Source organism: Podarcis liolepis, assembly GCF_965112155.1.
Source record: "Podarcis liolepis genome assembly, chromosome: 11".
Taxonomy (NCBI): Eukaryota; Metazoa; Chordata; class Lepidosauria; order Squamata; family Lacertidae; genus Podarcis; species Podarcis liolepis.
Window position 1 is genome coordinate 53,077,461 of NC_139565.1, and position 21,270 is coordinate 53,098,730.

At 45.2% G+C, this 21,270-nt stretch overlaps 1 protein-coding gene across 3 annotated transcripts in view; it reads right to left on the minus strand.

Annotated features, from left to right (window-relative positions):
- Positions 1-21,270, minus strand: part of DCC (DCC netrin 1 receptor) — a gene marked incomplete at its 5' end in the record, with an annotated part of 945,448 nt that overhangs the window by 9,218 nt on the left and 914,960 nt on the right. For all 3 annotated transcript variants that reach the window (XM_083465695.1, XM_083465694.1, XM_083465696.1), the window contains one exon: positions 6,664-6,876. In XM_083465695.1, the coding sequence (XP_083321821.1) occupies positions 6,664-6,876 (213 nt within the window). The remainder of the gene's footprint in view (positions 1-6,663; positions 6,877-21,270) is intronic.

Here is a 21,270-nt window from a genome sequence, read left to right on the forward strand (position 1 = left end):
TGGCCAGCATGACTAAGCCACTTCTGGCAAACCAGAGTAGCGCATGGAAACACTGTTTACCTTCCCGCCGGAGCGGTACCTATTTATCTACTTGCACTTTGACGTGCTTTTGAACTGCTATGTTGGCAGGAGCAGGGACCGAGCAACGGGAGCTCACTCCGTCGTGGGGATTTGAACCACCAACCTTCTGATCAGCAAGTCCTAGGCTCTGTGGTTTAACTCACAGTGCCACCCGCGTCCCTAAAATGTTTTTAGTAGGTGCCAAAAAGAGGATAGTGAAGGCACCTGCCTCACATCAATAGGCAGGGAGTTCCAGACAGTGGCGTAGCGTGGGTTGTCAGCACCCGGGGCAAGGCAAGTAATTTGCGCCCCCTAACCCATGGATTTGCGCCCCCTAACCTGTGGATTTGCGCCCCCTAACCCATGGATTTGCCCTAACCCCAGATGTTGCGCCCAGTGCGGCCGGCCCCCCCTGCACCCCCCATGCTACGCCACTGGTTCCAGCAAATAGACTTTGTAAAATAGAAAATTAAGTTATAAGTAAGAAAAGGTCGAAATTTAAGGCAACACTACGTTTAATTTTAAGGTATGAACAATTGATAAAAATTGTTTTAAATTTAGAAGTATAATATTTGGAAAGTACAAAATAAGGTATGAAACAAGGTAATAATTTGCTGACATTCTTATTATAAATAATGCAGGGTAAGGAGATGTGAGGAAGTCCAATCAGTTATATAAGAAAAGTTGTACTGAATGGTTGGTTATATTTTTCTCTTTTTTCTTTTTTCTTTTTTATTTCTTTCTTTCTATATGGCTCTTTGGTATTTTGGTTCTGGCTTTTTGGTGTAGGGATCTTGTATTATGTATTTGAAAATTTAATAAAATATTTATTAAAAAATAAATGAATATTTTTATGGGTGTGGACAATGAGGAGCGTTTCTTATGCTTAATATCTGCAACACATTGAGTGCTCGTCCAGAAAAGTTGAGACTCACCCTCCAGTGCTATGCTCATGAGGCGCTTTCCTTCTCGTTGCTTAGGACTTCGTAGCAGCGGGGGAACCGCCAAAAAAGCCCCTTCGGGCGCACGGGAGGAGCGAGCCGCCCGCTTTCCCGCCCTCGCCGGCCTCCTGGGGCGCACGCAGCGCTCGCGCCCTCCGCAGCCCGCCCAAACGCGCGCCAATGCCGGGCGACGCGCCCCCTCCGCGAAGCGCGACGTAGGCGCCGCTCCTGCACCCGACGGCCTTTTCTGCAGGGCTTCTAGCTGCAAGCGAGTGTGCGCACAGAAGGCGGCGCCTGGGCTGGGGAGCGCGCAGCCTCGTCCTTTCCTTTGCAGCCAGCACTGTGAGAGAGAGAGTGAGCCACCAGGACCAGGTAGGGGCAGAGAGCTCCGAGTGCGCCCCCAAAAATGTTGCGCCCGGTGCGGCTGGCACCCCTTGCACCCCCCACGCTACGCCACTGGTTCCAGAGTGTAAGTGATCGAAGTAGTCGAGAGCGCATGCACTGGGTAAGGTGATTTTGCAGGTAAACTATGGAATCTGTGGCACCAGTTGCAGGATGGGACTTTATAGAGACAGCACCTGTGTGCTGAGCAGCCAGTAACTGCATGTGTATTCAGGACTTAAAAGTAAATAAATAAACAGCATAGGTGGCACAGCTGACACGAGTCTTTCAAAGCTTATGCTAATTTCTTTCATTTCAGTTTGTTCTTCGCATTTGCACAGCAATGCTAATTAAAATTATTGCCAAATAAATTACAGGACTTCTGCTCTCTCTCCTGGAACAAGCCAGTCATTCAAAATCCATTAGGCCTGGCACACAAACTATATAGCAGAATAAAGTTTGTTAATATATGCCTGGCACGTGGAATATTTGCACCTGTGAGCCTGCTGCGGCAGGGAGGTGGTAAGGAAGGGGGGGGTGAAATCATGTTATTCACATGTAACTCATTAATTGATGTCACTGGGCCTTAAAGAGCTGCTTCTCTGCACAAAGGCAGATGGCTCCGTTTGGGCATTGCTAATGAGAAACCAAAATGGCAATTAAGTTTCCCCTCCTCTGTCTTTGGTTTGGGACTAGCAACAGGTAGCAATTAAAGCTCAAAATTTAAAGTAAAAAAAATCACACACAGAGGGATAAATAAAGAAGAAGCAAATGTTGGGATAACCTCTTAATCAAGGTTGTAAGAATGGCATAAGCAACTGGTAGTAGGACCAGCTTAGAAGTCTGTGCTGAATCTGTACCTCTACCCCAACCTTTCCTGAATTTCATTCTCTGCTACCTTCTGCTCATCCTCTCTCTGCTGCCACTGATCACCCTTCCTTTCCTTGTGGTGTAGTGGTTAAGAGTGGTAGTCTCGTAATCTGGTGAACCAGGTTCGCGTCTCCGCTCCTCCACATGCAGCTGCTGGGTGACCTTGGCCTAGTCACACTTCTCTGAAGTCTCTCAGCCCCACTCACCTCACAGAGTGTTTGTTGTGGGGGAGGAAGGGAAAGGAGAATGTTAGCCGCTTTGAGGCTCCTTCGGGTAGTGATAAAGCGGGATATCAAATCCAAACTCTTCTTCTTCTTCCCTTCCTTCCTTCCTTCCTTCCTTCCTTCCTTCCTTCCTTCCTACCAAACTTGCTCTTACTTTTGTTGCCATTGCATCGGCAGCTAGCTCTCTTTGACCCCTCACTTTGCCTTGTTCTGAGAAAGCGCCCAAAGGGTGTGTCTGTCTGTCTGTTGGGGTTCTTCCTTAGAGCAAAGCATTGGAATTGCTCTGCATTTTTACCTAAGTTCAAGCAGCGCTCTTAGGCCTTGCAGCAAGCCATCAGAGGGGCTGGTGGTCTCCCAGCCACCTCAACCTAAATACATCACGCTCCATGGAAGGAGTGGAAAGGGACTGGCCTGCAGAAGCCTGCAGAAGCCTTGCATGTGCAGCAGGAATGCTGCCACCCATGTGAGGCTAACACTAAGGCAAGAGAGCAAGGAGTCCAGGGAGACACCAAATTGCTCCCTCCACTAGAGGCTGCTGGATCAGCCAGGTCCATCAACATTATTTTCACAGTGGCCAGCCAGATGCCCATGGGAAACCCAAAGGAAGCCCCAAGCAAAAGAGCACCCACCCCTCCAGTGGTTCCCAGCAGCTGCTTTTCAGAAGTATTATTGCCTCTGGCCATGGAAACAGAACAGAGATACCACGCATACTGCCACTTGAGGCACCTGCCTCAACCTGCCTCATGATTGGGGTGGCCTTGACTGGTAGCCCCTGGCTCTTACACAGCCCCTGTCCTGGTTTCATTGCTCCGTACAGTTTTTCCCCCCAGGCCCCACCAGGCTTGTGGCCCTCAGAAGATTTCCCAGGAGGCAACATGGCCCTCTGGCTGGAAAAGGTTCCTCATGCTTGTGTTACAGTCTCACTTTCCTCGCAAGATGTGACCAAAAAGTCTCATGAGATGCCACCAGAGCCTTGCAAAACTTTGGCCAAACTGCACAGTCACGTGGAGGGGGGGGGAGTTTGTTTTCCACCATCCAAGTGGCTCACTCAGCAAGCTGTGATGGGCTAGCCCCGTTCCTGGGTCTCTGCAGCTAGCTGCGCTCACTCCCTGCAATCGATTAAAATGTCCAAGAAGGCTTCTTTTCTTTGAATGCAAAAACCGATTCAACAGAACGACAGCGAAACAAAACGCAGCGAAACAAAGCCCGGCGCACGGGAGGTTGGAACTGTAAGTAAACTGAATTAGGCTAATTATAGAACTAATCAAACAAATGGCACTTGGGTCCTAACGCATGCCAATCCAGTAGGGCATCTCAAAGTGCCAGCAAAATCTAGAAACGTGAAAGAAAAATAAAGGGGGGGGGAAGGAGCCCTTCACAGGTTGGAAAGCAAAGAGAGGGTGATGCTGATCAGCTGCTGCTGTGCAGAACCACAGCAGGAATTGACTGTAGGAAAATTTTATTTCCTCCATAGGGTTATTAAACATTTCATTAGCTCATTAGTTTGACGATATATGTCTGCCAGGTGCAAATACTGGCTAGCTTATTATTACCGGAAGGCCTCCTTGAGCATATTAGCTGAAGCTTGCTTTAATAGTTCGGCAGCATTTCATATCGGTGCACAAACAAGAGAGACCTTAACAGATGTGACATTTTCTGCTCCTTCCATAGCCTTGATGCCTCAAAATGGTCGTCCTTTTACAATGTTGTTTATGCATATGTTGGCATCTACAAAATATCCAGGTGCCAAACACCTGTGCTGCCATAAATCAGAGCTATATGCGCCACTTGGCAGTACGACTACGGAGCTAATATTTGATGCTATCGTCTTGATTAATGCTATGGTTTGTATGCGTAAAGTCTACCAGATTCAGTCTCTGGCTCTCTCCAGGTAAATGATCTCTGGAATGTGTCATTAAACTCCCATAATGCCTCTTGCTTGTTGCGATGGAGGATCGAGGAGGTTGCATGAGTGTGTACGGAAACTAGCCTACTGTACGAAGGCAATCTACATTTGTTTCTGCACTCCCATCAGCACCAGTCGGCATACTCAGTGGTAAGGGATGATGAGAGTTGTTGTACAACAACACCAGGAGAGTGAAAGGATCCCCATCCTTGTTTTAAACAAACAATTGTCTTTTGCTTTTATGGCAACATTATTTTTTAAAATGATGTTTATTGTTGTAATAATCTTATTTAAGCTGCTTTATGAGGTCCACCTATAAAGAGGTACAGTGGTACCTCGGGTTACATACACTTCAGGTTACATACGCTTCAGGTTACACACTCCACTAAGCCAGAAATAGTGCTTCAGGTTAAGAACTTTGCTTCAGGATAAGAACAGAAATCAGGCTACGGCGGCAGCAGGAGGCCCCATTAGTTAAAGTGGTGCTTCAGGTTAAGAACAGTTTCAGGTTAAGTATGGACCTCTGGAACGAATTAAGTACTTAACCCAAGGTACCACTGTATATAAATAAATAAATATCCCAAAGAAGTAGGGTGAGCAGGGCTGAATACATCTCATCCACTGGATTCCAAGATTTTTTGCCGGCATTAGCTAGGGAAAAGACAACATTGGCGGTCCCCTTGATGTGCAGGATTTTCAGACCTTCTGTCAGTTGTCAGAAGTGGATTATTTATTGATGGGCAGCAGGTGTTTGAAGTGGGGGGGGGAAACATGGTGTGGGTTTCAACTGTTGTGTAATTCTTATCTGTCAGGGATTAAGAAAACCTGGAAGACTGAGCAGCTGGGAGTAATCTGATTCTGGACACTTCAAACGATCTCCATTGTGCAGTACATAAACTGCAAGAAAACATTGTGTGATGGCACCTTTCATTTCTTTGAGATATTCACCTCACAATTTCACAAGATCCACTTGTAGCTTGCCATTTGGAGTCCTGCTGTTTGGTTTGGCTAACAATTGATCACTCCACACATCTATTAGCCAGTGACAAGACAGACTACAGCAAACATGGTCTTGGCAGACAGAACTATCAAAAGCTGCCATGAGCATGGGAATTTAGGGCATCTACAGTGAGGGGGGAAAGTATTTGATCCCCTGCTAAATTTGCCTCGAAATCAGCCTCGAAATCTTACTGACTTGGAGAGGATCTGCAAAGAGGAGTGGGAAAAAATACCTCCTGAGATGTTTGCAAACCCGGTGGCCACCTACAAGAAACGTCTGACCTCTGTAATTGTCAGCAAGGGTTTTGCTACCAAGTACTACGTCATCTTTTTGCAAAGGGATCAAATACTTATTTCACTCATTATAATGCACATCAGTCTCTGACGTTTGTCTTCTGGGTTTCTGGGGTTTTTCCTGTTGTTATTCTGTCTCTCACAGCTACAACAAACCTACCATTAAAATGATGGACTGGTCATTTCTTTGTCAGAGGGCAAATGGGCAAATTTAGCAGGGGATCAAATACTTTCCCCCTCACTGTATCCTAATGTCTAGGTCAATGTATTTCTTGTCCATGTTGATGTTGCATGTTTTCAATCGTATGTCCATATTATTATTATATTAATGTATCAAGGCAAAATGGACGTTTCTGTAAATATTTCCTTTTAAATGCACATTTTTCTGCATGCATTTTCCTCATAACACTGAGTGAAGAACTGCATTGCAAAATCTGGACAAGTGTGCCCTTCTGAACGATAACTGCATTCTGATCCACGTTAGTCCAGTCAGTTGGAATTCGGCCAGCTTGCCAATGCCACTCATTAGAAAGAAGATATGATACTGTGTGTGATGTAATATTTACAAGCTAAAACCTATAGCGTGTAAATCAGAGACATATTTTTGTTTTCTGCAGTAAGCCTCCACACTTAGCTCCATCTCTGTACTGCACAACCACAGGGTGAAATAAGTTGTAGATAGGTAGCCGTGTTGGTCTGCCATAGTCAAAATAAAAAAAAATCATTCTAGTAGCACCTTAAAGACCAACTAAGTTAGTTCTTGGTATGAGCTTTCGTGTGCATGCACACTTCTTCAGATACATATTTCAACTGCAGGTATAGGTCCAGGTCACTAGAGGCCTCAGTGGCCCAGAGTGCCCATCACCAACTTTGGTTCTACCTGGAGTTTGAATCTAGGACCTTCTGCAAGCGAATCAGAGGTTCTACCATGGGGCGAAGGGCCTTCGTTCTGTCGTGGGCACTCTATTTTCCCCCAGAGATCACTTACCTGTCTGAGATAAAAGGGGTGTATAAGGGACTTTCGGTTCTATTGCACTCATTGGCGGAGGTAGCAAGGGGTTGGCGAAGCTGCGCAGTGGATGTGTAGGCCGGACACATGCTGTGGGAATTGTCCTGCTTGGGGCATCTTCGCTGCTGGAGTGTTCAGGCTGCGTCTGCGGTAACATGGATGTCTGCTGCGGGGCTGGTCCTTCAGTCACTGCTACAAGAGGGAAGATGGAAGAAGATGTAATCAACTTGAACACCAACCTGAACCATAAGGTCATTTATAAATAATAAGTATAAATATTGTTAATCCAGCACCACCACCACAACTCTCTACTGGGTCTGTGCCTGTTCCTATATTTATAGGGAGCTGGGCACTCTTTCTTAGGAGCGAAAGCCTTGGCATCATCATGGGTGGGGGATGTGTAGCAGACGGATAGATCTCTGAGCTCGCAGATACACCTTGCACTCCCTTCTTGAGCCATACCAGTAGAGATTGAAGAAGGTGTTCCTCAATATTGCAGAAACAGTCCTTAGCTGCCTTAGCACTTAATAGGAAGACTTGAATCCCATAAAGTGAGTGGCATCCGGTACCTTAACCACAAGCAAGAGAAAGGCTGTATTTGGAAATATGACTGGGGTGGAGGCAAAACCTATTATCTGGCTTTTGGTGAAAGGCAGGTTCCACACCACATCAACAGATTTCAGCCTGGAACAAATGAGTCTTTAAAGTACATGTAAGGGGCCTTTCATGGTTCCATAGGAATGGAGTTCCCTAAACATGGGGCCACCACAAAGAAGATCCTATCCCTTGTGCCTGCCAACCCTAATTGACCATACTTGTAGGAACTCAAGGAGGGTCTCTGGAGTTGAGAAGAACATAAGAAGATCCCTGCTGGATCTTCAAATCAAAGTCCCATCTGGCCCAGAATCCTGTTCTCACAGTGGCCAACAAGATGCCTCTGGACTTGAGTGCAAGTGTGCCCCCCCCCATCAGCAATTGCAAGCAACTGACATTCAGAGAAATACTTCCTGAGACAATAGATGTGGAACATAGCCATTATGGCTAGTAACCACTGGTAGCTTTATCCGCCATGAATTTGTTTAAGCATATTTTTTTTTAAAGCTGTCTAGTTTGGTGGCCATCACCACATCTAGTGGGATCAGATTCCATAGTTTAATGATGCACTGTGAGAAGTACTTCATTTTGTCGGTCTTAAATCTTCCAACATTCAGCTTCATGGAATGTCCATAAATCCTAGTATTATAAGAAAGGGAGATAATGCCCCCCCCAATTGTTAATAAATAAGCAGGATCATAGAACTTAATGAAAGCTTTTGAGAATGGAGCCAACTAATGAAGTCATTTCATATTGTGGCTACCTCTTTAAGAATATCTATTTGCCTAGCTCATATTGTTCAGGTACAATACAAATCAACAGCTTATAAGTACAAACACAGAAAATGAGATTCTGCACATGCACAGGTAAATCTTATGCACTTGATTCTAATTTAGTGCCAGACACCAATTAATGCTCAAGTAGAGGAAAGTAGTTAAGCCCAGTGAAGCTCTTGAGCCTTTGGGAAGGAGGAAGAGTTGACATTTTCAGCAAATCAAATATAGTGCATCCAACATTAAGTTGGGAGCTTTTGGGGGGCAGGTCTGAAAGTTTTCTAAAAATACAGTTGGTGATCTGTTTCTGAATTGAGCAATACAGTGGATGCTCGGGTTGCGAACGTGATCTGTGCGGGATGCACGTTCGCAACCCGCAGTGTTCACAACCCACAGTGGCATGTCTATGCATGCACGGGATGCGATTTGGTGCTTCTGCACATGCGCAAAGCACGATTTACCGCTTCTGCGCATGCATGACCCCCGAAACCCAGAAGTAACCTGTTCCAGTATTTCCAGGTTTCAGTGGTTCCGTAACATGAAAAAAAACGCAACCTGAAGCATCTGTAACCCGAGGTATGAGTGTATTCCCATTGCTAGCATCAACCTGTATCTATCTACTTACTCCTGTTACAGTGCCCTGCTGAATTTGGACAGAGCCCAGTAATTGGCTGTCTATGCATGAGTTTTCAGGGGAGGGGGACACACACACCTGGGGACTGTACTTCTTAACTTTTCTACTGTGATTTCAGGATTTGGAAAAATCAACAAAAGACTTAAGTAAAGCAGCCGAGTAAGGAAGACAGTGACACAAATTGCTGCATACAGGATCCTTTGTGTAGAAGCCTATGGCATTATGATATCTACACCTTCTGACAAAGACTGTAGACAAAGGGCTTGCTTAATTAATTTCTATTTAAACCAAATGCCATATCCTTCCTTGAGACAGCTGCAATATTGCCAGAGCTGTTGCTTTATGCTTTATTATCCTGTATTGAGAGTCATTTTTTCTCTGATTTGAATATGCCACTTCAAACCTTCGCATTTAAATTGGGCTCTCCCATTGTCTGGAGTATTGCTTATAGATGAGGAATAAGAAAAGAAAAGAAAAGAAAAGAAAAGAAAAGAAAAGAAAAGAAAAGAAAAGAAAAGAAAAGAAAAGAAAAACAGCCTGTGCGCTTTCAGCCCTCAATAGTAGCATGGATACCAAAACAGAGATATGAACCCAACTCGCCCCTCTATCCTGGACACAAAGTCAATGGGGTGACTATTTCACATGTGATGCTATTGGCGATGCCACTAGGGCTGCACAGGATCAGTCTCAGCTGGGTAGGGACTATTTCGTCTCCCAATGCAAACCCCTTATTCAAATGTGAATTTTGCCCCAGCTTTTAGTGGAACTTCACTTTGAATCCAAGAACAGAGCCATTTTCTTTTTACCCCCCCCAAAAAAAAACCGTAGCAGCTGAGAGACCATGGTGCTTGGAGATAAGAGTGTGTGCTGTACATGCATGCATGAGAAGTTTGGTGCCCCCTTTCTCAGTTAAAAGAGTCCTGGTAATTAGGACCACGAAGATCCTTGCTTGGCAGCTTGGAATGTTGTTTCTAGTCGGCGAGAGAGTATTGGGATACACTGAACACTGATATGATCCAGGGCTTTCACAAGCATTCAGGACTCATGCAATGTGCACAGAGGACGGCGACCAAGATGATCAAGGGTCTGGAAACCAAGCCTTATGGGGGGGCCGCTAGGGGCACATTGGAAGATGGCTGACAATACCATCTCTCCGGCTCACACGAGGCAGTTAAGAGGCTGATAGAGTATGCAGCCTCCCTTGTTACCCCAAGGAAATGGGGAACACTGCTTTGCCTGCGGTTGCCATAAATCACCCCCGAATTCGAAAGAAGGGGGTGACAGCACTAGGCACACAGCCCTCATGGGAGACAGCTCTCCCTGAAGCTGTCTCTAATCGTGCGTACTAGTTGCAGGAGCGCAAAATAAACAATTAGAGAGAAGCAAATGCACATATTTCGAGTGGAGATCGGGAGATAAGACTGCTAATTAAAGTGATCTCTGTGAAGTGGAGCGACGGGCTGGATTCAACAATAAATCAAGAAGAAGATTCATCAAAGGATTGGTATGACGAAACGGGACTGAAAAGGGGGGGGGGGACTTTTCTTTTTTTTATCTTATGTGAGTACCCAATGACCCTCCCCCCAAGAAAGAACCATTGCAATTACTGATTGCAAGCAGGATGTTTAAGAACTGTGTGGAAATAAATTACTAATCAAAGACATGGCTTGTGGGAACATCGGGAAAGGAATGGAAGCTCTTTGTGATGCAGTTATAAAAAGAGATTTGTTATGGCAGGCCTGGCCACAAGATGATCGAGGGGGAGGAGGACCATGGTTTGTTATTATATCGGACTGTGAGTTTGACCTGGCAGGGCCCCCTGAGAAAATTGAGGAGAGACTGGCAGGCCTGTGGAAATTAACGGACAGACTTTGGGAATGTTTTGTATGGAGGTGCGGAAATGGCGTCTGTCTATTTTGATGTGGCTCTTGGAGGAGTGTAAAATCCACACAGGATATAACAACGTTTGTTTTCAACCCGCTTGTGGAGACTACCAGAGATCACAAAGTGGAATATATGATAACAACAAGAAGATGAGAAAAATAACAAAGATAGGATTGAATAGAACTGTGTACATTAAAGCAGCAGCAAGAGAGATGTTTGGATCCCTTTCTGAGCTCGAAGCATGGGTACCCCCAACAAAAATTTAAAAATTGGGCTGTGTAATTTGGAATTAATGTGATTTGGAATTAATGTGATTTGATTGGCCTGTTAATAAAAATTATTTGAAAAAATGGAAACCAAGCCTTATGAGGAACAGTTGATAATAATAATAATAATAATAATAATAATAATAATAATAATAATAATTTTTATTTATTTATACCCCACCCTCCCCAGACAAGACCAGGCTCAGGGCGGCTAACACCAGGTATAAAAACAATTGATTAAAATACAACATTAAAATGCAGCCTCATTTCAGTAGAAACTCAAATCAAAAACTTTGAGGGAGTTAGGTATGTTTAGTGTAGGAAAGAGAAGACTTTGAGGAGATATGATAGTCATCTTCAAATATCTAAAGGACTGTCACGTGGAAGGAGGACCATGCTTGTTTTCTCCTGCTCTGGAGGGTAAGATTCAACCCAATGGCTTCAAGTTAGAAGGAAGGAGATTCTGGTTGGACATCGGAAAGAGCTTTCTGTTCGGCAGTGGAATGGACCCCCTCAGAAGGCAGTGATCTTGCCTTCCTTGGAGATTTTTAAAGCAGAAGTTGGATGGCCATCTGTCATGGATGCTTTAGTTGAGATTCCTGCATTGTGGGTGATTAGACTTGATGGCCCTTGGGATCCCTTCCAACGCTACAATTCTCTGATTCTATCTCTCAAAGGCATGCAACAGACACCCCTGGAATGAAGCCATCATGTAAAAGTTGGATGCAGGAGAGAAAACGAAAGACAATCCAACAGGAAAAGGTTGCTGTACACAACATAATTTCCCTCCCTCTTCTCTAGCCACTTTGTACGCAGGTGAGTAATTACAGGCTGATTATTACAGCTCAGGGCATCCTAATGAATGTGGCCCAAACTGCTCTGCCAACATGAGGCAGCCATAACTTCAGAGGGCCACCTGGAGAGGAACGAGAGTTCAACTCAATTTTCATGTCCATTTGTTGCTTGGTTACAAGTCTGGCAAGGATGTTAAATTATTGCTCCCATGCGTTGATTCACATCAACGAGTGTTTCATTTTCCCAAAGAGCATAAAGTTAAACGCAGAGGGCCTGCACCTGAAGTACCAGCACTATGGGACGTTGAGGGCCTGATAATGAGTAATCGCATCAAATTGGTAGAAAAACACCCACTACGAGGGCTATTAATAAATGCCACACCTTTTATTACAGGCAACACAAAGACACAAAACAGAATGTCATAAAAATGTCAGAGTATTAACAAAATAAGTCAGAAATGGGCTAACTGCTTTTGGCCCATTTCATAAAACATTTAAGATAAAATCGGAATGAATGAAGGAAACACTAAAACAATGGGGTTTGAGAAGGTGGTCTATGCCTCTAGATTTTGACATGCACCTGAAAATATATCTCCAGTTGTGTGTCAGGTATTTGACCTCTCTGTGAAACCTGTACTTTCATCAGTCTGGCTACTCCCAACATCTCCCTCCATGTGCATTAGGGATGGAGACCTTCAGCTCTCCAGATGTTGTTGGACTCCAACTCTCAGCATCCCCAATCATGGTCCATACTGGCTGGGGCTGATGGGAGCTGGAGTTCAACAACATCTGGAATGCCGTAAGTTCCCCAATCCCTGATATATTTAATACTAGAGGCATCTGCTAGAGCAGGCATGGTCAAACTTGGCCCTCCAGCTGTTTTGGGACTACAACTCCCACCATCCCTAGCTAACAGGACCAGTGGTCAGGGATGATGGTAATTGTAGTCCCAAAACAGCTGGAAGGCCAAGTTTGGACATACCTGTGCTAGAGAGAAGAGCCCAATTTTGGCAGAGGAGATGTAGACTTCATGGAGGCTTTACTTATCTTGAACATTTCTGCATCATGGGAGGCTGAACCTTTCACATATGAGGAAGGATGGCAGAGAGAAACCAATCCATACTAGAGAAGTCACATGTTTCATATACATCTTGGCAATGGGGATTGGCAGTTGTAGTTCCCATAAAACATCCCTGGAACAGCAAAGGCCTTTGTGCATCTCGCACTTCTCTTGGTTTGAACTGGGTCTTCTCCACCATCCCATTATCACCTCTAATAAATGGAACATGATTCCTCCAGAAATCTCTAGATGTGAGGAAGTTTCCATTTGGATCAGGGCTGTGACACCACAGAAGGCTTTGTTAACCACTTCCCTATGTCCTATTTCTCCAACTGAATTCTCCACTCCCCCAGTTGTTACTGGCTATAGAGATGGAGTTCAGGTGCACTGTAGGGCGTAGGGACGTGGGTGGTGCTGTGGGATAAACCACAGAGCCTAGGACTTGCCAATCAGAAGGTCAGCGGTTCAAATCCCCGCAACGGCGTGAGCTCCCATTGCTCAGTCCCTGCTCCTGCCAACCTAGCAGTTCGAAAGCATGTCAAAGTGCAAGTAGATAAATAGGTACCGCTCTGGTGGGAAAGTAAACGGCATTTCCGTGCGCTGCTCTGGTTCGCCAGAAGCAGCTTAGTCATGCTGGCCACATGACCCGGAAGCTGTACGCTGGCTCCCTCGGCCAATAAAGCGAGATGAGCGCCACAACCCCAGAGTTGGTCACGACTGGACCTAATGGTCAGGGGTCCCTTTACCTTATGCCCCACTGTAGACAACAGCAACTTGAAGAAAGCAATTTCAACTTTGAGAATGGAGTGGAAGAAAGGGATAACAACCTTTCTCCTTCAGTACCATATTCTCAGCCCAAATTGGACCTCCATCTTGGCTATTTTTAATGTCCGATCATGAATTTCCCACCTCAGGTCTAGTTTGGCCATAAATGGCAGAAAATTATTATTATACTGTTGGAGGCCAAACCTGTGTGTGTTAGTGCTTCTTTACAGAAATATGTGATTGTCAGGATGTTGAATTCCAAACCAGATCCCTCATTCTGTGCTTGCATGCTCTGATCTCAGGGGCCTGGGCTGCACAAAGCCCTGCAAATGAAAGGCATGTCTTAATCTAAAACACAGTGGTTTAATCCACTGCAGGTACAAAAGCCTCTTAATATCTATGCCGGTGGGAACACCTAGGGCTTAGCAGCCAGTCATGCAACATTCATCAAGAGCCCCCAAGACCCAAGGATTTCAGTGTTTTTTTGCTGGAGGTAACAGCCTCTCTGCTTATCTACATGATGAGAGCAGACCATTGCACTCTAGTGCCATTGCTTGCAAAAGCTGATGCGGCCCAGAAGGGCCAGCAGCAGAAAACTAAAAAAGACCATAGCCAGGTGAACTCTCCAGGCACATTATAATGAAGAATGCCTTGGGGTGTGCATATATTTCTCTATAGGCACCAAATGAGATACTAACTAAGTAGGAAATGCTGGACTGAAATGCATTATTACTATGCTTTCCCAGAATCAGATTATCCAATTCCTGGGAAATACCAGGGAGAATTTTGTCATAATGAACTGCAGACACTGGAGACTAGCTGAAAGCTACAAGGGAAAGCAGAGGTCAGTGCCATTTGCAAAAAGCTTTCCTGTGTATAGTTAAGTTCCCCCAGTTTCTCCTAATGACTAGAGAACAAGCGAGTTTGTGCTCATTTCCTTCTGCTGCTTCTCTTGGTCACTGCAGTCCTTCAGCAATAAACAATTGGTATTGATGTTGCCAGAGCTCATAATTATCTCGTTCAAAATACAAATTTGCTTAGCTTGTAAGGCTGAAATGCAATAAAGATTAGCTTGGGATGTAAAAAAGGGTTCTGCATGCACACACACACACACACACACACACACAGAGTGCATTTTCAATTTAAGTCTTCTTTTTTTGTTTGTCAGAGTCTCAAACAATAGTTCCAGCTCAGATAGATCTAAGCAAACAAACACAAATGCGTATTTTTTTAGGTTCTGTGTAAATCTAGAAAAAGTCCAGAGAGCCCATGGATCTTGGGACAAAGAAGGCGTACAACCCCTGAGCTTATCTGACCATGATGATCAAGAGTCTGGAAACCAGGCCTTATGAGGAACTGTTGAAGGAGTTGGGTATGTTTAGTCTGATAACGAGGAGACTGAGAGGAGATATGATAACCATCTTCAAATACCTACCTCGACTATATATTTTGTCCAGCTGTCTCCCCATCTAGGGTTGCCATGAAATACCTAGCTGGAGCTCCACCAAGACTGCAGCTATTGAACCTAACCATTCTTTGCATCCCTTCTGGTTCTGGTTTCTCCCCATTTGCTGAAACGTTTCCCAAATGTCATATTATTCAAGCTTTGGATGTCTTCACCCATATGCACCTAGTCGCTCTGCATTATAGGTGCTGAGAGTTGTTAGGAGAGCCCCTGTTTCCCTCACAGAGTCACAGTTCCCAGTATTCCCTGGAAAGAGGGATTGATGACTGAGAACTGTAGCTCTGTGAGGGGAATAGGGTCTCCTAACAACTCTTGCCACCTTTAATAAACTCCAGTTCCTAGGATTCTCTGGGAGAAGCCATGGTTGGTATCCTAGTGGTTTAAACATGTGGTGTGGCCCTAGTTCAGGATTCCAACCAACGTGCCATGCAGGCTGTTAAAAGTTACACCTTGGTAAAACCAGACAGCTTCGTGGGAACTAGATTCATAACAGAAGGTGGCGGATGGTTGTGCAGAGGCAAGAATGAACAGAGATGTCTTACTAAGCTCCATTGACTCCCTCCACCTCTTTTGGGAGCTGCTATCCTTTGGTGCTATTTAACGCTCCTTGGGCTGATACCAAGGGCTTCATTACGCAGGTTGGCAATCAGCCTGATGGACTGTTTGACATGCACTGTCGTTCTTGAAAGCCTTTCTAAAGCCGCAGGAGCTAAAAATTCAAAATGAAAGTTGACATTGGAAGGAAACCCAAGTGTCATGCGCTGACACACACACAGAGAGAGACATCTGGATTTGCCATATGAAGGCTTGATGAAGTAAGACTCCTCCACCCACCCTAGCTGCTACGGAAGAGAGCAGTGGGTTTGTTCTATCCGGATTTAGGGGAAGCTGGCCTGACTTGCAAATCTTTACAAATGGGTTCATCTAGGAAAATGCTGGTGGATCTGAGAATTTGAGAGAGGTGCAGAAGATGGAATGCAAACAAGGAAGTAGAAAGGGTAACTAGATATGCTAGGAAACAGGGTCCAATTTAGGGGCAGCTGACAGGAAACTGCCGGGGGGGGGGGCTAGGTGGGAGGGCCTTGGTCATGGCTGGGGATGGGGCACTCGTTAAAGGTGCCTAGTCAACTATTCATTCAGCATTTGAAATGTATAGTGCAAATAGTTCATCTTGGAAGCTGCAAGCACTGATGAGTGTAGGCAACCTTGCATTAATTAAAACAAACAAAACAAATGAAAAAAGCAGAAACTTACAACACTGGTGCCCATTCAAAAGGCGGTCACTGTGATTGGATCCATGTGTGTAGAATTCTCATCTTATATGACAAGGGATAAACCACACACGCAAACTGTACAGTGCAATTGTGAAATGAAAAGTTGCACAATTGCAAGAAAAGGGTGTTCAGAAGTCAAAGAAATAAAGGGAGCAGTGCTGAAGGGAGCTTGCCTGGGATGTACCATATTTTTTTGCACCATAACACTCACTTTTTTCCTCCTAGAAAGTAAGGGGAAATGTCTGTGCGTGTTATGGAGCGAATGCTTGTGGGTGGCGGGGGGGGGATCTGCTGCAGTCATGAGCAGAGGATCCATGGTTCCCCTTCCTTCCCTCCTCCATGGTTACAAAGCATGGATCCACATGGATCCTCAGGATTTTTGCATTGGGCTACTCCAAACTCACTGTCAGATCACATGTCTGTGGCCACAGCATGAACCACAAAAATCATTCACCCACTGTTTCATTTAGAATATTTTTTTCCTTGTTTTCCTCCTCTAAAAATTATGTGCGTGTTATGGTCTGGTGTGTGTTATAGAGTGAAAAATACGGTAATTTGGCCTGGCACCATCCTTGCCAAGACGTCTTTGGAAGCTGGTCTGGATGAATTGGGTTAAGCTTGTGAGGTGTGAGCCAGAAGGGTCTCTTGCAGAAATCTCACTTCAGCCACATGTTCATTAAGGCAGCAACCCTTTCCACACTTACTGGGGATTAAGTCTCATTTGATCCAATAGGGTTTACTTTTGAGTAGACATGCCTAGATTTCTGTTGAATATGGCCCTAGGCAAGCTGCTGATTCTTAGACTCAAACTCCCCCCACCCTGCCATATGGGATAAAAATACCAATTTCCCCCTTACAACAGAGTTATTACTGAGTTAATGTATGTGCATTAAGCACTAAAACACACACAGAAGCAGACACTATATAAATACTGTTATTATCACAAAAGCCTGTAAGCCAAACTGGCTTGAAGTTGTTAAAAATTTGCCTTTTGCCTTAAATACTCTTTGCTCTTCATTCCACAAACTCTCTCGGCATGGCTACAATATTACAAAGTGGTTAAAAGACACGGCCGTGGACAAGCAGATGAAATGAAATTAATACAGTAATGAGATATAAACTGCCATTAGATCCATTAGTCACATTGCTCAGCTATATAAAGGACGTAGCTCTATCCGAAGATAGAGAAAACGATAATAAAGCTTTTGGCGGCGGCACAAACAACCTTCTGTGCAAACTACAAAAAAACACAAACCACGAATAAAACCACATAAAAGACCTAACATAAGAAGAGTGGATTGTAAGGCTCTGGGATACAGCCTACATGTGCCCTGGCTTCCATCCCACAACACTCAAGCAGTGACTTTTATTCATAAAAGAGTGACAGATCTTCAGTCAGGTAAGTAATGGTACATGCTCAGCACCAAACACAGGGCTCAGAAATCACGTTTCAGGAGTTCAGGAGTGGGGCAAAAAGTTCAGAATTGGACAAGAGCAACAAAGACGTCCCAACAAATTCTCGCACCCCACCTGCCAGGCAAGCCTTTAAAGATTAAGTGTAGTGTGCTCATGTGTGAGACTAACTATCTTTGCAGGAACGCTGAGATAGCAAACATGGGTTTTGTCAGTGTGAGTGGGTGGGTCTGATCCAATCTGATAAGGTGGTGCCTGGCTCCCCCTGGCTGTTCAAAACACTCCCCGCCCTCCATTGAGGTACAGTGGTACCTCTGGTTATGAACTTAATTCGTTCCGGAGGTCCGTACTTAACCTGAAACTGTTCTTAACCCGAGGTACCACTTTAGCTAATGGGGCCTCCTGCTGCCACCATGCCACTGGCATGTGATTTCCCTTCTAATCCTGAGGGCAAAGTTCTCAACCCGAGGTACTACTTCTGAGTCTGTAACCCGAAGTGTTTGTAACCCGAGATACCACTATACTCTGCTCTGCATGAAGTTCTGCGGGTTGGGGGAGAGAGAGCTGAGAACCCTGCTCCCCTTCTGCACATTTCTATGCAAAATCACAGCTCGTTATGTGTTTCTGATTGCATGTAGCAAGGACACATTCACTAGCGGCCCATTGGAGGCACTTTCTTTTGAGACCATGTAGTCCACCACATCTCCTGCCAACCTAGCAGTTCAAAAGCATGTCAAAGTGCAAGTAGATAAATAGGTACTGCTCTGGCGGGAAGGTAAATGGCATTTCCGTGCACTGCTCTGGTTCGCCAGAAGCAGCTTAGTCATGCTGGCCACATGACCCAGAAGCTGTATGCCGGCTCCCTCGGCCAATAAAGCGAGATGAGCGCCACAACCCCAGAGTCAGTCACGACTGGACCTAATGGTCAGGGGTCCCTTTATCTTTACCTTTAGTCCACCACATGCTTGCTGTGGTGGATGCCTTAGCATCAAGGTCATACCACTGATTTCATGGACCCTGATCTGGACAAGGTGGTCATCATGCCTGGACCAGTTTTCCATGGGCCTTGACCAGCTTCAGTACTCTAATTCAATGCTATCATACACAGGGTGCAATAAAGTTCTTATTGTTTGAGGTTGGAGCATTAATGGGGGCCTCCAGAAGTTGTTGGGCTCCCATCAGAAAGGTCAATGGTCAAGGAAGATAGGAGTTGTAGTCCAGAATAAAATCCAGGGTCGGTAGCCTAGAATATGCAGCTTAGATGTTTCCATCACACACACACACACACACACACACACACACACACACACACACTGAAACAGCACCATGGGTTGAGATCACTCTGACAAGATACGCACCTTTATTTTCTGGCAGAAGGAAAAAGAAGAAAGAAGCCAGTGCAAACTCATTATTCTGGTCAATTGCTACCACCCGCTTTGACAGCAGACAAAATGGCAGACAGGTTTATCATCCAATGGAGGCAGGCATGACTGAAGTCTGCCTTTCCCCTTCATTTTCTTCAGTTTCTCTTTCAGCGGATGGCTGAGGGTGAATATTGGCCTTTTCTTCTTCTTTTTTGCTAAGGCTGGTTTTTTTTAGCATTGGCTTCTTTCTAGTTCATTAGAAATGGGTTTCAAGAACAGAAAAGAGGGATTCAATCACGGCCCATTTGGCAGGATGAATGGCTGCACCGTCCATAGTGCCATTGCATATGATGAATTTGAAGGGTGCCTCTCTCCAATCAATAGTATGTGCAGTCATGTAATAATGTGACTCTGAAATGAGTTACTGCAGTGCACAGTTTGTACTTGTCTACGTTTGAGCATGGATCTCATGGCTCAAGTTAAATACTCCTGGTGCACATATCCGACTTCTTACTCTATCTCATTTATGAACCCATGAAGTTATCCTACACTGGGTAAAACCACGGGCACATTCAGCTCAGTACTGTTATGAGACCCCCAGTCCCCTCAAAGAGCTACAATTCCCAACACCCTTAAGAAACTACTAGTCCCAGGATTTGCTGGAGGAAGCCATGGCTGTGTAAGAGTGATTGAGATGTATGGGGTCAAGGTAACCAACTGTCAGGGACTGGCTAGACAAGGAGGAATGGTAAGAAGCTACAGCTGAAGAACTTCCCAAGGCAGTATCAGAGTGGGAAGGCAAATGGTGGTGGGATACAGAAGACATCTCAGAGGAAGAAGGGGGCAGATGAGTTGGCAGCTGAGCAAGCAATTGTGAGAATGAGGCAGCTGAGGAGGAGGAGGCTCAGATCCTCAGTTCTGGCAACTGCTTCATCAGGCTAGTTCTGCCCATGGTGTTCTCTGTTGGGCTTTGCCTTTCTGAATGAAAAATCAGCCTTACTGCTCATCTCTGAGTTTCTGTGCTGAACTGCAGCTGAACCAATCCTGACACCTACATTTGAGACCAGCCCCTGCCAGCACAGCAAATGGTCATGGGAGTTGTAGTCAACTAACACCTGGAAGGCATTAAGTTTGCTATCCCTCGTTTAAAGTTACTATATCCTTTATTTACAGAACAACCCTTTCGGTGAGATAGCTGAAGTTTCCCATTTTGCTGCTGTCGGCAAGAGATGGCTGTGAAAAGTTCAGATGTCACATTCAAATTCTGTGTGGGCCCTTCCGAAAAGTACAGTGGTACCTCAGGTTACAGACGCTTCAGGTTACAGACTCCACTAACCCAGAAATAGTACCTCAGGTTAAGAACTTTACCTCAGGATGATAACAGAAATCGCGTGGCAGCGGTGCGGTGGCAGCGGGAGGCCCCATTAGCTAAAGTGGTACCTCAGGTTAAGAACAGTTTCAGGTTAAGAACGGACCTCCAGAACGAATTAAGTTCTTAACCTGAGGTACTACTGTAGAGCTAACCAGGCATGAGGATACTGCAAAGAAAAGCAACCACTTGGCTGGTGTCTCATGTCAGTGGTAATGTGTACAGAGTGTCATGTTTTCATCTGGTTGCCTATGAAAGCCTCTTGCTTTGACAGCCAGAGGAGTGTGGATACTAGGCATACCAGCGGCAACAATGGGGAAAAGAATGCAATCTTGAGAGCAGTCACTCTCTCTTTCAGCTTTAGTTCCTGGTCTGCTAAATGGGAGGGGGTGGGTGGCCTTCCTTGGGTAGTTGCGAAGGCAAAACAAGGTAAAGATCACGATCAATCAGGGATGAATAAGGATACTTCAGTTGCACGGTTCCTATCCCAGCAGGCAGAAGCTTTGCTAGAGACAGGATAATAGGAGAATCCTCAGTGCTTTGAGAAAACTCTTTCCCCATCAGCTTTTGCTGCCGCGCCCCCATTGTTTGAGCCAGCAGGAGAACGGGTGAGGTGTCAGACTAAACTCCTGTGCAAGCAAGGTAAGGAAAAAGGCAGAAGGGGAGCAAGGCAAAGGGAAATAAGCAGGTGACAAATGCAGGTCAGGACAGAAAGAAAACATGACATTTATAGGGGTCAGCAGCAGTGGTGCTGTCAAGGTGACATTGCTTCTCTAACTTCCCATCAGACCATTGCTTTGGTGTACCAGGAGGGTAGGGGGCGAGTCAGCAATGAGGTTGTTGTGGTGCGAACACACCAACGGGACCTCTAGGTCCAAGCGTAAATGGGGGGAAATAAGCTTTTAGATGGGAGGCAGGTGGCGCTTGGGAC